Raw genomic sequence first — 17,414 nt, forward strand, 5'->3', positions numbered from 1 at the left:
AGAGATGAGTGACTAAGCTGATGACAGGTCTGTGGAATGCTTCCTATGAGGATAGGTTGAAGGTTTGTGGGTGACAAAGTTTATTTGACAGGTGGAAAAGAATGATGGGATAGAAACTTTTAAAATATTGAAGACGATTTACAATATTGATGCAAAGGAAATTTTTAAATATATGACAAATAGTCAGAGAACTAGGGGCTATATTATTATTATTATTCAGGCCTCCATGGAGTCAAAAGATTCATCATAGGAGGTCCTTTCTGAAAAACAAAAGTCCACCAAGACTCATCGAGGGAGGTCCCTCCTAGGAAACACAAAGTCAATCATACCACTCCTTAAATGTATTAACCATTCTCGCTCTCACCACTCCATCAGGCAATGCATTCTATGGTTCAACCACTCTCCATGCAAAGAAACCACTCCTCACCCTCTTTCTCACAGTTTCCTTTCGTTACTTCCAGGGATGGCCCCTTGTCATGGCTCCTTCCCGCTGTTCAACAAAGCGAAAGAACTCCCCCAGTATCAACCCTGTAACCATCTCTCAACAGTTTAAAAGTCTCAATCATATCACCTCTTCTTCTTCTATCGACCAAACTCTGCAGTCCACACTCCCTCAGCCGATCCTCATAACTAACATTGTTGTTTAAAGTTGTTTGCAGATGATGTGAAGCTGGGAAGGGTTATTAGTAATAGTGCAGATGTGGTAGCCCTGCAAAAGGATTTGAATAAGCTAGATAGATGGGCAAATGAATGGGGTATCAGTTTAATGCAGCAAAATATAAGGTCTTCAGGTATGGGACACATCAATGGGACGCTGCATACTCTATGGGAGGAGTTAAACTGGAGGAAGTATGGGAAACAAGAGATCTGGGGGTTGATGATTGATAGAAACCTGAAATTTAGGGGACATATTGCAAAGATAGTGAAGGTAACACAGAGGATTGCTGCAATAATGAGAAGGACACTGACCTACAGAGATAAAAGGATTATCATTCTGTTGTATAAGACTCTGATCAGACCACACTTAGACTACTGTTCTCAGATCATGAAGGGGATAAATTAACTGTGGAAACGGTACAAATGTAGATAACAAAGATGGTGTCAGGACTGTACGATGTTAGTTATGTTAAAATCTAGTTAGTGTTCGCACTAAGTAGATTTTTTTGTTAATGAACGTTTTGAATGAGTGGAATGGATTGCCAGAATTTGTCATTCCCTGACAGTGAATTAATTTAAGGAAAGGTATGATAGGTTTCTTTGTATAATAGTTTGGGTCTATCATGACGAGTCTCTGGACTCCATTGAGATACCGTATAATAATAATAAAATTAAGGAGGATGTTCACTGCTAGAGACAAAAGTGTGATGGTCCCCATTGCATTAAACTTTGTTCAGACCACATCTGGATTTCTGTGTTCAGATCTGGTCACTGGGATTTGAAGGGAGCGAAATAACCTTGGAGAGGGTACAGAGAAGAATAACAAAAATGATAACAGGACTACAAGAAAATACCGAGGTATCTTTTGGCGGACAGAAGACAAGGGGGGGGGGTATATTAAAATGTTTAAGCTGATGAAGGTTAACACTGAATAGGTTTTTCATATGATAGAACGAGTACAAGGGACCATTGCTGGAGGTTGCAAAAGGAGGAAATGAGTAAAAGGGTAAGAAATTAAATTTTTGCATGGAGAGTAGCAGGAGCATGGAATCCATTGCCTTAGAAAGTGATAAAAGTGCAAATGGTGGAGGAGTTTACCCCCCCCCCCCAACCGGCCGTGATGTCTATAGACGTCCAGCTAAATCTGGATATGATTCTATAACACCCATTGAATAACATGGATAAAAAGTGCAATTTGGTCACACTATTTTATCCACCATGGCTGGTAGGGAGGTAAGGAGTAATATGATATGCTGTGTGTTGATTAGCACTGAGCTCCCACAATGAGTCTGACTCCATGGTTGTTAAGAAAATAATAATAACAATAATAACATTACATGAAATGCTACTTATTATCCTGTATGATCCATGAGGGTGCAAATAAGACATTTAAGGATGACGATACTGTAATTTTTCCTTGAGAGAGGAAATCACTTCACAGATAGATATCACTTCACATTTAGAACATAAGCGTATGCTAGACTTCATGTGATTATTCCCTGATAATTTCTACAGTTGTCGTTAATCCTGAACTCATACTATTACACTAGAAAAAACTTAACTTAAGAATGTTAAATTAACTGAATTTATGTTTAAAACCTTAAAGTTCATTAATAAAATGTTTATTAAAATATAATAAAATGTTTATTATAATATATAAAATGTTAAACAATAAAATGTTAATAACATATAATGAAATGTTTATATTTTATTAGAACTAATCATTATTATTTAACTCATTAACATACAAAGACGTCTGTGACAAGGCTTTTGTTTATTGCACCAAAATTGATTTTGACATATCGCAGATGTTACGAAGTTCGCGTCAATTTCAAACGAATTTAGAGCCAACTTTAAAAATAATTTATATGTCGAAGGGTTAATTGTGATGCTTATTGTGGTTGTTGAAGAAAACTCTCTTTGCCTCAAGCTTAAGCTAGTTGCATTTACAATACTTTAACACAGGAAATCTGTCCATAATTTTTTGGGGTCTGCAAATTGGTCATTTTGTATTTTTTGATTTCAATGCCTTCCTAATTTAATAAACACTTAATCAAAACTCTGAAATTATATAGATCAATCTTACAAATCTCTATTGTATTCATAATTTGAACATTTTTTAATATTATATCCTTTATTTTACATATACAGTTCTCTGAACAATTCTAACCACCTCTATAAGATTTGCTGGCCTGATTGTCAAAGTGGTTAGCATAGCTACTCTCCAGCCAAGAGGCTGAGGGTTTGAATCCCACTTAGGACATGGATGTTAGTGATTGTCTTTTAGCTTCATACATTCATTCATACAAATATGTATACACTCTCCCAAGTTGGACAGGGTCACCATGGGAGAATTAGATCCTATTCTCCTGCAATGGGAGAAGTCTTCGGCCTGTAGTGGGTGAAAATACAGACTGATCATTATCATCATATAACATTCCCTAATATCTACCTAATTGTGCAGTGTCTATATACCTTCATTAATAGCATTTTATATTATATTATCCCGAACACAGGGTGTTCGGGATAAATTTGACAGTTTCGTAAGGAAAAAGAAAATCTTCTTTGTATCTATTAAATTTAATGAATTGACAAAAAAACATTACAGGCAGAGTTAATTACAATACTATCAACAAGATTTACTCAAAATAACCACCATTAGCATCGATCACAGCTTCAATTCTGCTTCGGAACCTCGAACAAGCTGATGCTACAGTCTCCCTGGGAAGGGCCGCAAAAACTGTTTTAATTTTATCCATTAACTGGGCTTTTGTATTACTGGAAGTGCGATTGGTGTCTTTTTCAACTGGCCCCATACAAAATAATCCATGGGGTTAAGGTCTGGGGAGTTTGGAGGCCAAACATTTGGACTGATGAAGTCGTAGAAATTTTCAGACAACCATTTTTGACTTTTCCCAGAGGTGTGGCAAGGGGCCGAATCCTGCTGCCATACATACAGCCTACCATTGGCTACCCTTGTTATCCAGGGCTTGACTACAGTTAGCAACTCCACGAACAAAGCCCGAATTCCAATGCCAGGGTTCTTCAACACCTGTTCCTGCAGATTTGCGAGGAATTCTGTTGTACGAAAGCAATCAGATCGTCTGCTAGGGATCTTTCTTCTTGCTACATCCTCGTAGTCACCATTGCAAGTCTCTAGTTCATGCCTGATTGTTTTTACTGTATTCAGGGAGCATTGGGCAGCAGTCGTAATATCCTTATTTTGATGGCGGGCACGAATCATCATGATACAAGTTATTCTCTTCCATGATTCAGGTGGGTTCCAGCTATCCATCCTTTCTGACATCTTGTATATGAATGAAGAAGGGTCCAAACTTTTAAATGAAGAGAAGTGTGTGTTAATACATGTAACTTACGGAAAAATATAATTAATTATAAATATGTCAAATTTATCCCGAACACCCTGTATATAACAGTAAAAATTAGATATTTAGGTACCAAGATACTGCATACTCACCTGTCCCGAACAAATCCATCAATTATATCTTTAGCATGGACATCAATAATAAGGACGGTATTAAACTTTTTCCTATCATTTTTACTTAACTGAGACCTGACCTGAGAGAAATATAAAATATATATATATATATTGATTAAAAGCTGTAAAAGACAAGTTGGAAAAGTCTGATAAAACTTTTTAATAATTTATAGATAAGCAGAATAATGATATGCTTATCAGCAATCTTCACAGCATAAATTACTATTTTAAAATGATGGACATAACAGCCAGTTCAAAACTAAAATTGGTGTACATGCACACGTGGTCTCTGGATGAGAAAAGTAAATCTTTGTATGAGCATTAGTAGAGGTGGGGGGGGGAGACTAAAAATTATTGGCATTGGTGAGATCTCACTGATAGCAGGAAATATATTTAAAGGAAAAGAATGTATTGGGTTTGGGACATTAGGGGAGGATAGGGAAAAAAAGAAGGGTAGGAGAATAATGCTAATGACCACACAACGACTGAATCCAACCAAAGTAAAATTTCCAACTGATGGAAGCATGAGTAATAGCAAGGGGATTCCAGCTGTCTGGTGTGAGATACAGTTTAATGGAATAAAACATGCAATTCAGTGGTGCTGCAAACAAGGGTTATCTCTGAAGAGGAATGGAAGTTAAACTATACACATATACACCCTCTGTCCAAAAAGAAACCGAACTTTTCGAAATATAAGAAACTAGTGGCGCCACCTGTTGTATCTTTTTGTTGTTGAAAGCGGCAACCTTCATTAGTGTTGTGTCAACTGTTTATGACATTTGTTTCATTAGAAGCTGAGTTATAGTGCCAAGAGTGACAGTGTGTTTTGATGAATGGTAGGTCATCACGATATTCATGCCGTACGCGACGAATTCTCTCTATCAATCATTTCAAAACTTTGAAATAAAACTCACCGTTGACTGTTTGGCCAGGCAGAATGAATTCTTTGTGAATAATGCCCTTGGAATCGTAGAAACAAATCAGCATTGTCTTTACTTTTGACCTCTCCAAGCGACTTTTTTTTGGATGCCCCTCTTCTGGTGGTCTCCACTCAGCACTCTGGTGCTTTGTTTCGGGCTTATACTCAAAATACCATGTTTTGTCACCAGTAACGATCATTTCAAAGAAGTTTGAGTCCTTATGAGTAGCTTTAATGAGGTCCTTGCAGTGTTCAATTCGATACATTTTTTGGTCATCAGTCAACTTGTGGGGAACAAATCACGAATTCAATTTACAAAGGCCCAAACTCTCAGTAAAAATGTTGTGTACAGTTGATTTTGGAATCTCCAATTCATCTTCAATCAATCTCATGGATGATTTCGGGTTTTCTTTGATGAAATCACACACTTTTTGGATATTAACTTTGCTCAGTCCAGTTTTGGATGGGCCAGTTTTCGTCGTCCTCAAGCATCTCATGACCACTTTGAAATCACTTAAACCACTCACAAACTTGAGTATAGGATAAGCATTCATCTCCATATGATTTTGAAGCATATGATGTGTTTTGGTAAAACTTTTACCAAGTTTAACACAAAATTCAATCGCAGCTCTCTGTTTGAAACTCATTTTCCGACTGTTCGTCAAAACACACTGTCACTCTTGGCACTATAACTCGGCATCTAATGAAACAAATGTCATAAACAGTTGACACAACACTAATGAAGTTGCCGGTTTCGACAACAAAAAGATAATTGTTGTTGATAACAACAGGTGTGCCACTAGTTTCTTCTATTTTCGAAAAGTTCGGTTTCTTTTTGGACAGAGGGTGTATAAATATATATATATATATATATACATATATATATACTGGACTACAAGGAGAGCTATCATTATCAATGATTTCAGTTATTATGAGAGTATAGGCTGGATGGAGAAGAAAACAAGGGAAAAGAGAAGCTCTAGAATTACAGGGAAATACCCATTTACTATTTCTACACTGGCTGCAATCGCAGATAACACATTCTATTCACCAACTACTTACTCTCTGAGGAAAAACTGATACTCACTCCACTCCCCACCCAATTCTTTCCCTATCTTCTGTTAACAATTCCTTACTAACTCATATCTCAATCATATTCCCCACCTTTTCAATCTAAGAGGTTCTGCAAACAGCATTTTTTAATCTCTTTTCATGCCCAACATTCCAGTGACAGGAAACCATCTTAGGTCAATTATTCTTTCTTTCAGGGTTATACAGTGATCAACAATCATTATGAATAATTATGGATACACACTCCAGTGTCAAAAAATTATTTTAATTAAAACTAAAATAACATTTGAGATTTTGATCTTTGATCATTTGATTTTGATCTGTGTATTCCTGAAGATGAGCTTGATCTTTATATCAAGCTCATCTTCAGGAATACACACACACACAGACACACAAACAATAACAAGCTTGGTATATGCTATGGTACAGCGATGAGCTCTCTTCTTTCCCCTTATATGTGAAACATTCAAAGCAATGGGCTCTAGATTCAAAGATCTTGAAACCCAAGGTCTGGCTAAGATATTGAAAGATTTTTACTTGGTCATACTATAAATTAAAGATGCCAAGAAATTTTATTCTTGGTTTAATCCTTTATCCAAGTGTAAGCAAAGAAAGTTTGTATGTGAAATATCTTCACAACTTGGCTACTTGTATATAGAGGCAAATAACTTCACATCAGTTGCATTAGTATCCCATAATGCAAAGTACACATCCTTTCAGGTGTATCTATCTATCTATATATATATATATTTGTGTGGTCGAATACGTCAATCAACTTCAAGATTTATACCTACATAATCGTAAGCACCTAATCTATCGCGTTAAAAAATTAGTTTTCTAATTTTGTGAAGCTAGGAAAAGTTATATTAAATTTAAAATTTTAAAATCTTCTTTGTTCGTGTGCTTATTGTTACAACGGTATGCCTTCGAGTACCGGGAATTTGTGATAGCTTGCGTTTCCCCATATTCGCCCGAAGCAATGGCCAGTATAAACCACAGCAAATCACCACCAGCAGCAGCCGGTCCACGCCCGAGCTCAGCAGGAATCGGTCAAAGGTCGCAGAATTCCGATCAAGGAAAAGACGCCAGACACAGCTCCAGAGAAGGAAAAGACATCAGTCTCAGCCCCCCGGACAACAACGGACAAAGGTCAGTACTCTCTGTCTCTTATGCCAACATTGTAGCTAATACCTCCGTGCGAATTAATACTACTGCAACAACGACCACCGCGCGTACAAACGTTCACCTAGCCAACCGTTTTTCCCGAGATAACGGAATTGTAATTTTCGCAATCGAAAATACCCCACTGGAAAAGTATCTAGATGCAGTAGCTCAACATGTTCCCCCAAAAAATATAACTCACATTTCAAGAGTTGCCGGAACCGTACAAATGTACTTTAACAACGCATCTTGGTCTGAGACATTAATTGAAAAGGGAATAGACATCGGAGCATGCCACGTGAATGTCTCACCAATCGCACTTGCTCCCACAAAAGTAACAGTGTCAAATGTCCGACCGGAAATAAGCCATCAAATGCTTCGCGGATTACTATCAAAATACAGCGCAGTGACAGGTAAAATCCGAACGCTACGCGCCTCTACAACTAGGCCTGAATTTGCTCACATCAAGAGCTTTAGAAGACAGGCTCTAATGCACTTTGGGGACAATACAATTGGCTCCATACCCAAAATAATCAACACAGAAATAGACGGAGTACCCTACACCTTTTATATTACTGTTGCTGCTCAGTGCTTTTACTGCCACGAAGAAGGCCATGTAAGGAAGTTATGCCCATATATACCCAGAAATGAGAAACCGGTTAACAATACTACTAACCCTAGCAGATCAGAGAATCAGAAGCAGCAAGCAGCCAACCCCAAAATACAGAGCATCCCTAACAAACAACAAAGATCTCAAGGAAACAGCTCTCAGTCCAGTACCGAGGAGACAAAATCAAGTGGTAGCACTAAAGAAACCCAACTTTCGAAAGAACCTCCACCAACATCGATTAAAAGCAATCCTAGAGAAAAGGAAACGGAACACAGACAACTAACTAACTCTGATAAAGATACAAATAACGAAGAGGAGCAAGAAACAAAAACGGAAAAAAAGCCAAAGACAAACCAGCGCAGCTGCAGCAGGGAACCTTTGCCTCCAAGCATTCTGGAACCCTCCCAACAGCCTGTAGAGGGGGATGAAGAGATCGAGCTTCTTGAGTCCTCAGATGATGAAGAGGAAACTGGAAATGCAGGTCTTCCTCACACTGAAGGCCCACTTACAAGTGAGCAGCTTCAGAGCTTTCTTAAAAAAGTTCAAGGCTCTTCACAAAAACTGCTGACAGCCTATGACTACACCGCTGACATCAGTGGCCTTATCACCCAGCTGGAAGAATTAAGAACTATTCTGGCAGGAAAAAGAGGGAGAAAAACCACCAATCTCAGGAAAAGGATATACTACCTGATAAACGGGCTTGAATCTCAGCGGCAGCGTAACTATCCGTAAAGGAAGTGAGGATTACCGCACCAAATAAAACTAAACCATAAAAATAATGAGCACCTCAATAAACCTTCTCTCACTAAACGCTAGAGGATGTGCCACACCACTGCGAAACAGGCTGGTCCTGCAGCATATCCTTGCCCACCGGCCAGAAATAGTTATGCTGCAGGAAACAAACTTCCATTGCAACAGCAAAGCTTCATATCAACACTGGAAGAACTGGCCTTATACCATGCACCACTGTCCTGCCATACAACTTCATGGATCGGGAGTCAGCATTGGAATTCACCAAAACAGCACTCTAAAAGTAGAAATAATCGATACCTTTCCTGGGTGTGCAATATATGCACTCATTACAACTCAGACAGGAAAGAAAATATATATCATTAACATATACATCCCACAAAATGACCAGCTTGCAGTGCAGGTACTGGAGTTTGTGCGAAACCACCTCAGCAAGGTCAATGACCACATCATACTGGCAGGGGATTTCAACTGCACTCTGGATCCTGCAATGGACAGACAGCAATGCCAAGAACATCGACACTCACTAGCTCAGCTTCTCCAGGATGTAATAAATGACTTCGAGCTGACTGACACCTTCAGACACTTGCACCCACATGAGAAAATGTTCTCCTGGAGAGCCAAAGGTGGTCCTACCAGTGTCTTATACCAGGCACGGCTCGACAGATACTACACATCGATGCACACAATACCCTACATCAGGAGAGTCACATACCATCCATCTCATGCATCAGACCATGATTCCATCCTTCTTAACATTTGCTTTCCTGGACACACCAGATACAAAGGAGGAGCATACTGGATATTTAACAACAGCCTACTAAAGGATACAGAATATCTCAGAACCTCTAAAATCTATATCGAAACTCTCATCAGAGATAATATACCTACTTCACAATCAATTTCCGAGTGGTGGTCACTTTTTAAATCCAAAGTTAAGGTATTCACCCAAAAATATAGTCACCGAAGAAATTTGAATAAGCATTCAGCCCTTAAAAATTTGCAACAACAACAGCAATTGCATCATCCAGAATGCAATAACTGAGGAATACCAGTCCCTAGAAGCCACCATACGCTCACACCTAGAGCACTCTGCAAGAGGAGCACTAATAAGAGCACGACGCAAACATATTAACTTCGCAGATGCCCCTACAAAGTATTTCTTTTCACTAGAAAAACGCCAACAAGAGTGCACCACTATATCTGCTATTAAAACAGATAATGGAAACATCATAGAAAATCATGACGAAATCCTCTTATATACCTTGCAGTACTACAAAAATTTGTACCAAGCCAACCCAACATCTATGGAGGCCATGAATATAATTCTCTCCGATGTGAAAAGACTCTCACCAACAACAAGGAGTAACACAGAACTCCCTATCACGTTACACGATCTGAAAACTGCCTGCACCTCCTTACCTAAAGATAAATCTCCTGGCATAGACGGGCTCACCACTGAATTTTATCAGTCCTTCTGGGAACAGCTTGGACCTATCCTCTACAGAGTATTTGTCGAAGCGAATACCAATGGCTTTCCACTCAATATGACAACATCAGTTATCAAACTCATTCCAAAGAAAGGAGACGCGACGAAACTAGGAAACTGGAGACCCATCTCTATCACAAACACCGACTGCAAAATTATATTCAAAGCCATTGCCAACAAACTTAAACCCGCTCTGAGCGAAATAATAAATAGGCATCAGAGCTATTCCATCCCTGGAAGATCTATCCACGAAAACCTACACCTCATAAGGGATCTCATAAGCATAGCGAACAACAACAGTGAAACAATGGGTCTTGTAACACTAGACCAAGAAAAAGCTTTCGACCGCGTTAAACACCTTTACCTCTTCAACTGCTTAAAAGCATTTGGCTTTGGCTCAGGCATCATTCACTCTATTAAAATGTTGTATGCCAAGGCACAGTTTTGCATGAAAATAAACAACAGGCTTACCATAACTGCACCATACAGCAGAGGTATTAAACAAGGCTGTCCACTCTCCGGTCCTCTTTACACAATTGCCATCGAACCCTTTTTGTGTAGACTCAGCATGCTGCTCAAAGCATGCCGCCCTAAACTTCCCTACCAAACCATAACCCTGACAGCATATGCTGATGATGTTACAATCATAGCCCGCAAAGAAGAGGACTTTCATAACATACAAATGGTATACCAACAATATCAGGCAGCCTCAGGAGCCAAACTAAACACACATAAAACCATAGGACTGTGGTGTGGCAAATGGAAAAACCGAACCGATTCCCCAATGTCTGGTACCTGGTCCACAGAGGGAAACAAATACCTGGGGATTTACCTAGGAAACACACCCTCTTATGTGGATAAGAACTGGGAAACACTAAACAAGCGTTTCAAGCAAGTTCTAGGAAAGTGGGCAGCAATACGAGCCTCTGCCTCCACAAGAGGGAGAACAATAATCGTTAACCAAATAGCCACCAGTGTCCTTTGGCATACACTAAAGATTCTTACGCCACCAGTGCAATTCATCAAACAAATAAAGTCAACCATATATCGATTCATATGGAATAAAACAAACTGGCTTTCCTACTCCCAGCTATGTACTTCTCTCAAAGATGGAGGACAAAAGTTGGTCTCCATTGACAACAGGATAACAACGTTCCGCGCTCGATTTCTCATAAATGCCCTACAACAGGAAATATCACACAAATGCACCACTGAGTATATTTTCACTTCTGCCACTAGAGGTCTCTCTCTCTCCACCACCTTAAGAATGACAACAGCTCAAGTGCCTGTAAATTTAACAAACTTCTACAAAGATGCCCTTCGACGATGGAAGAAGCTAAACCTCCAGCACACAGTGAAGACAGCATCCCTATCTGAAATCCTCATGGAACCCATCTTTCACAACACGATGGTAAGAAGCCCGATCACTCAGAAAAAATTTTTCTTTCCTCCATGAAGCTGGCGAAACGTGAGGATCTTGGGTGACATTCTTTCTCCAAGCCTCACCTGGCGCTTTCCAAATTCTCTCGAAAACCTAGAATATGGGAATGAGTCTGAGCAGATAGACACCGTAAAGGGCGCGTTTCAAGCCGCTATGCCTGATAGCATAACAGAAGTGGGGCTTAGCCCTCCAAACTCAGAAGTTTTGGCACCTATCTTTCTGATAAAAACCAATAACTCATGGGAGAAACTTACACCCAGCAACACCAACAAGATCTACAGCACACTAACACAACAGTCGAACCAAAGCACTTTGTTGGAAAATCCTGCATCATCTGATCAAACACTATTTCAATGGGATCTACCATATCACACAAGAGCCATCAAACCTGACGCAGATATTCAGTGGAGAATGTGGCATAATATATTACCCACTCCTACTATATTACGAAAATTTAACTCAAACGTCTCAGATAACTGCCTCTTCTGCTACCAATTAGGAACGGTCCGTCATATCTACTTGGAATGCCCAGTCAACACTAAATTAATCAGTTTGACTAGGGAAACGGCAGCTCTTACCTGTGGTAATCTTCATACAGAAGAGGAATATTTCAATATTTCAATATCCATGTGGAGTCAAATAACCATTCATTCTGCAATTACCTTTTCATCACCGCAAAAGCGGTAATATACAACTTCTACCTCAGACATACAAGACCAGACAGCACAGCAACTTCACAGAGAGAGGCAACTGACCAACTCACTGCAGCCTTCCAACAAAAGGTGAGATGTCGGATCCTACACAAGCATCACCACCATAGGCAAAACAACACCTTAGATCTTTTCCACCAAGAATGGAATCCACGGAATCAACTCCTGGCTGAGCAGGGCGACTGCATTATAATCCACTTTCCAGCATAGAAGTGACACCTTTACCCCCCCCCCAAAAAAGGGGGAAGAAAGAAGGATTTTTGTGCTTAACAGTGCGAAAGTTAATCAGCTGGCACTCTCATGTTAATAGATAATATTGTGCAATAGTAACTTCTATGTTCTTCCACATTTATGTTCTTATGTTAAAATAAGATCATATGTTATCATGTTAAAATAACTCTTAATGGCTTTAATTTATTTTTAAAAAAAAAATGTAATTAGCCTTATAAGTGACTTCGATGTAACATACCTCAACAAGAGTATGAGCATGTAACCTCTCTGTCTGACTGCAGAGAACCAAAAACCAGTTAATCCTGTATATAAGATTGTTATGTTTACAATAAAAAAAAATATATATATATATATATATATATATATATATATATATATATTTTTTTTTTTTTTTTTTTTTTTTTGCTTACACTTGGATAAAGGATTAAACCAAGAATATAATTTCTTAGCATCTTTAATTTGACTAACTTGAATTTAATTTGAATATATTGATAACATATTCACCATTTAGTCTCACGTCCACCAAACTTTAAAAAGTTTCCTCAGCCACCTAAACAAGCAACACAGATATATACTCAATTCACCACTGAAATTGAAAACAATAACACACTTCCTTTTCTGGATACACTTGTTACATGAGATATTTAGATTATGCCTGCCATCAGGATGTCTATCCTTCTGTGTCTACTGTAAACCAACACACACAACACAATACATACACAGAGACGCATACCACCACCACCATGTGGTGGTATGAGTATCTTTAGGTGTCAGTAGCATTCAAAAACAATTTGTCTTAAGCCTTAACAATTTGCTTTGATGAGAAGGCTCTGAAAAATGAATATGAAATAATACAAAAAACGTTTATAAAAAATGGTTATAACAAGAAAACAATTAATAGTATTCTCCACAAAATTAAAATCAAAAATAAATATGACTACAGTAACGCTGCATATTCCCCCCATATATGAGAATCATCTGAAACAATAGACAGTACCGCATAAAAATACAACATTAAGGCCTCATTTAAATCATCAATAAAAATATAAAGTATTATTATTATTATTATTATTATTATTATTATCATTATCATCTAAGACTCTGAGTGAGTCAAGGACTCATCAAAGGAGGCTATAAATCACCCAAACCAGCTGTCATACTTCCTCTTAAATTTATTCACACTAGATATACTCACAACCTCTAAAAGTAAACTATTCCACTCACTCATTGCTCTGTGAGAGAAAATCCTAGCTCTTACCTCTTCCTTGACTGCGAATAAACTTAACTTCCATGGATGCCCTCGTGTTCTCTCCCCACCTTCCATATAACGAAAAATTTTATCAGATGCTATCTTATAACACCCATTCATATCACCCTCTTTCCTCTGTTAACCAGAGTCTGTAATTCACATACTCACAATCTGTCCTCATAATCCAAATCCCATAATCCAGATATAAGCTTTGTAACTCTTCTTTGCACACTTTCCACAGCTTCTTTATCTATCCCCTTGGAATCCAGGAGACCAAATCTGCACACAATATTCTTATCAAAGTTCAAAAGTTCAAAAAATTCTTATCTTATCAAAGCCTTATAAAGAGGTAAAATGACTTTATTATTCTTACATGTCAAGGTTCACTTCAACATCGCAATTATCCTCTGAGTTGTATTTGAAACTTTTGCTACGTGACCTTTGAACTTCAAATTCCTATCCACCAATATGCCAAGATCCCTTGTTTCCTCAGTTTCTTGTAGCATAGTATAACCCCTGCTAATATAATATGCTGCTGGAAATCTAATAACTCCAACGTGCATAACTTTACACTTACTAATATTAAATTGACAGCCATTTTCATTTTTCTAAATTTCCAGCCTATTCAAATCATTATGTAAGTGCTGTCTATCTTTGCATTGTATACTAAACTCCTAAAGATTCACTTCCTTCTTTTGTCCACCTAAGTTTATACCAAATCTGTTGCATCTGTAACCTACCCTACATAGGTGAAACAGGCTGCAGAATCCCAAAATGGAAAGAAGAACATAAACAACAAATCAAGTACCTTCATCGTGGGAAAAGCAGGTCTTTCAGCCCATTTGCTTGAAACATGCCACTGGATTGACTAATGAAATACATTTGCTGCCATAACTATGGTCAGTCTAGTCTTGCTGACCATGTTTTGGATAACTTGCACAGAAACAAATGGAAAAAAATTACTATGTTTCACTGTAACAAAAATTTAAACTTGAAAGACTTCTTAGAATTAGCAGTAGATTTGTTAAATCAGCCTAATCATAATGAATATGTTGTGTTAAACTTCCCAAGATTTGGGAAACTTTAATTCTTAGCCCTTTATAGGAATTGAGGGAGGACACCCTTTGTAGGACTTGAGGCTTTTTGCCTAGTTTTTTCCCATTTATAATTTTGAATTTTTTTTTTCTTTGTGTGTGCGTGTGCATGCACATGCACTTTTTTTACCATTTTGAGATTGTATCCCTGATGATCTCTCTCTCTCTCTGTGATAGATAAAATAGAGGATCTAATAAGCTTGCATTTTATTGATCCTCTGTGCTATATTCATTCCATTAAAATACCTAATAATTGAATTCACAAATCTGTTATCCAGCCTAAATCCTTTCAGTTTAATTACCAACTTGTCATGCAGACATATCAACAACCATTGCAAAATTTCAACATGCCTCTCATTTGCCACCTTATTGTAATATGTAAGCATACTGCGAAAACACAATTATCCATAGTAAGCCCAACCTGACAATCAATGAGAATGATGCCATTATCAACCCAAACGTTGTATCCTGGTCCTTACCAACCTCTCCTCTATCATAACCACAGCTACAGACACACAGATTGGCTTATAATTCAAAACCTCAGTTTTCTCACCTCTTCTATAAAGGTGAATAATATTTGAGCAATGCTTGTATATTTTGCCTTGATGCCATTCTGGATTATGAGTCTCAGGTAATGTTCCAAACCCTGAGAGAGATGTATACGTAACAAACATTGTCTTTCATTATATAAAATTAAATGCATGCTAATATTAAAGTGGGATTATTGATTTTGAAATCAAAATTACCTTCATCACTAATTCATCTATTTGTTGATGCATCTGTGTAGCATATTTTTTCATGGCACCCCTTTGCCCAGCTTTCACTTGATCAAAAACATTTTCAACTTCTGCAGTCCACCAAACCTATAATGGAAGAAAATGGAAGAAAAATTATTGGCATATGGTTTTAATTGCTTAAACTTTAATTAAGCTATTTCATTAAACATTTATTTTAATTACAGGTTGGCAATCAATGGCAAACTAAAATCAGCGTAGTCAAGCAAACAGATCTTTTCACTAGTCCTTTATTTTTATACTGTTTAAGGAAAGATTTCTAACATCAATATGGGTAAATGGATATGCCACTTAGCAGATTCCTTGGTGTAAAACTAATCCTTCATTCAATTCTGCAAAAAAAAGTTTTTTTTTTTTTTTTTTTTTTTGAATAAAAGGGAAAACTGCAGTAAGATCAAAGTCACTGTATTAAACAGATAGCAAGTCAAGTATTAGGAGTTGTGAATTTCTTGAGGACAGCTTATTGCTGACAGAGTGCATACCTCGAGCAATGCTAAATATGCGTATGTCAAGAGGTCAAATATGAGATAGAAGAGAGTGTGGGTTTGAAGGAAGTATGCTAACCTGAATACAGATATTTCAGCATATAACAGCAAGGATCAAGGAATGAATGCTGCTGGACAAAATAAATAAATAAAAGGAGAATGTAAGGAATTTAGTAATAAGATGCAGAAGGTTGAGGAAAATTGTGTCATTAAGCAACAGAGCACAAGAAAAGGCAAGCAAAAGAGCAGTCATAGTGGTATACAAGGAAGTGAGTGTGAAAGTAATAACAAATTAAAATAATAAAAGAAAATAGTGAATAATAAATTTTAATAGCCAAATATTTCAACCAGAAAATTACAGGCCATGATCATCATCATCATGCAATTTGATTGCAAAGTAGAAAAAGGACAGTGAATTATTTAAAATAGTAAGAGCTGTGTGATGTTATGCCTAGAGCAAGAACACAGATAGATAACAGAATAAATGTATTATTAAAAAAAAAAAAAACCATTAATGATTACTTAAATATAAAGAGCCAATAGGCTTCATTTCAGCGATATAAACATTATTTAAATTAAGGGGATATTAAATCCCACATTGTTTTAAAACCGAATAAGAAACTCAATGATTGGAATCAGAGAGTTTCATGCCGAATATAGTAAACTATAAAGTATCGGCGATTACTAGCGTGAGCTAATGCAAGTAGTCCTAGTACGTAGTACAATCTCGGGCAACTTGCAGCAAAGGTGGTAAAGTTCTGATCGCTATTCTTGGTATTTTCCATAATGTAAAAACACATTTCCTAGGAAATGTATACTGTTATTACATTATGGTGGGAGGTCACTACCCAGACCGGTTTCAGCCTTTTTTGAGGCTTCATCAGTGAGTAGCTAGACCAAATTAATACCAAAGGGTATAGCGAAAAAAGATTATATACTCTGCTATACGAGTTGTCAAAAAAGGTGCACCCATTAAGTTACTTAAATATAAAGAGCCAATAGGCTTCATTTTGGCGTTATAAACATTATTTAAATTAACCTCCCAACCGGCCGGTGTGGATGAAATATTCAACACTCCCTAGCATTTTTCATGGTTCAAAACTTTGTCGGCATTCTACCTTTTATCATGCCATTACCTTCCTCCGCCGTTAATCTCGTTACGGCTATTCTATAGCATTAGTGGATTAACTGTTGCTGAGTGACCTTTGTGTCCCCTCCCCCTGTCTTTACGTCTATTGTGTCGCTTAGAATTTC

General features: G+C 37.6%; 1 protein-coding gene across 1 annotated transcript in view; it reads right to left on the reverse strand.

The window, feature by feature from the left end:
* Window positions 1–17,414, reverse strand: part of Dhc98D (Dynein heavy chain at 89D) — a 1,285,966-nt gene that overhangs the window by 791,102 nt on the left and 477,450 nt on the right. Inside the window, exons 26-27 of the mRNA XM_090406627.1 lie at window positions 15,628–15,744; window positions 4,136–4,236 (exon numbers count right to left, since the gene is read on the reverse strand). Coding sequence (XP_090262753.1) covers window positions 4,136–4,236; window positions 15,628–15,744 — 218 coding nt within the window. The remainder of the gene's footprint in view (window positions 1–4,135; window positions 4,237–15,627; window positions 15,745–17,414) is intronic.

Source organism: Typopeltis vanoorti, chromosome 16 (assembly GCF_054136105.1).
Source record: "Typopeltis vanoorti isolate ZY-2024b chromosome 16, IOZ_Tvanoo_1.0, whole genome shotgun sequence".
NCBI classification, from domain to species: Eukaryota; Metazoa; Arthropoda; class Arachnida; order Uropygi; family Thelyphonidae; genus Typopeltis; species Typopeltis vanoorti.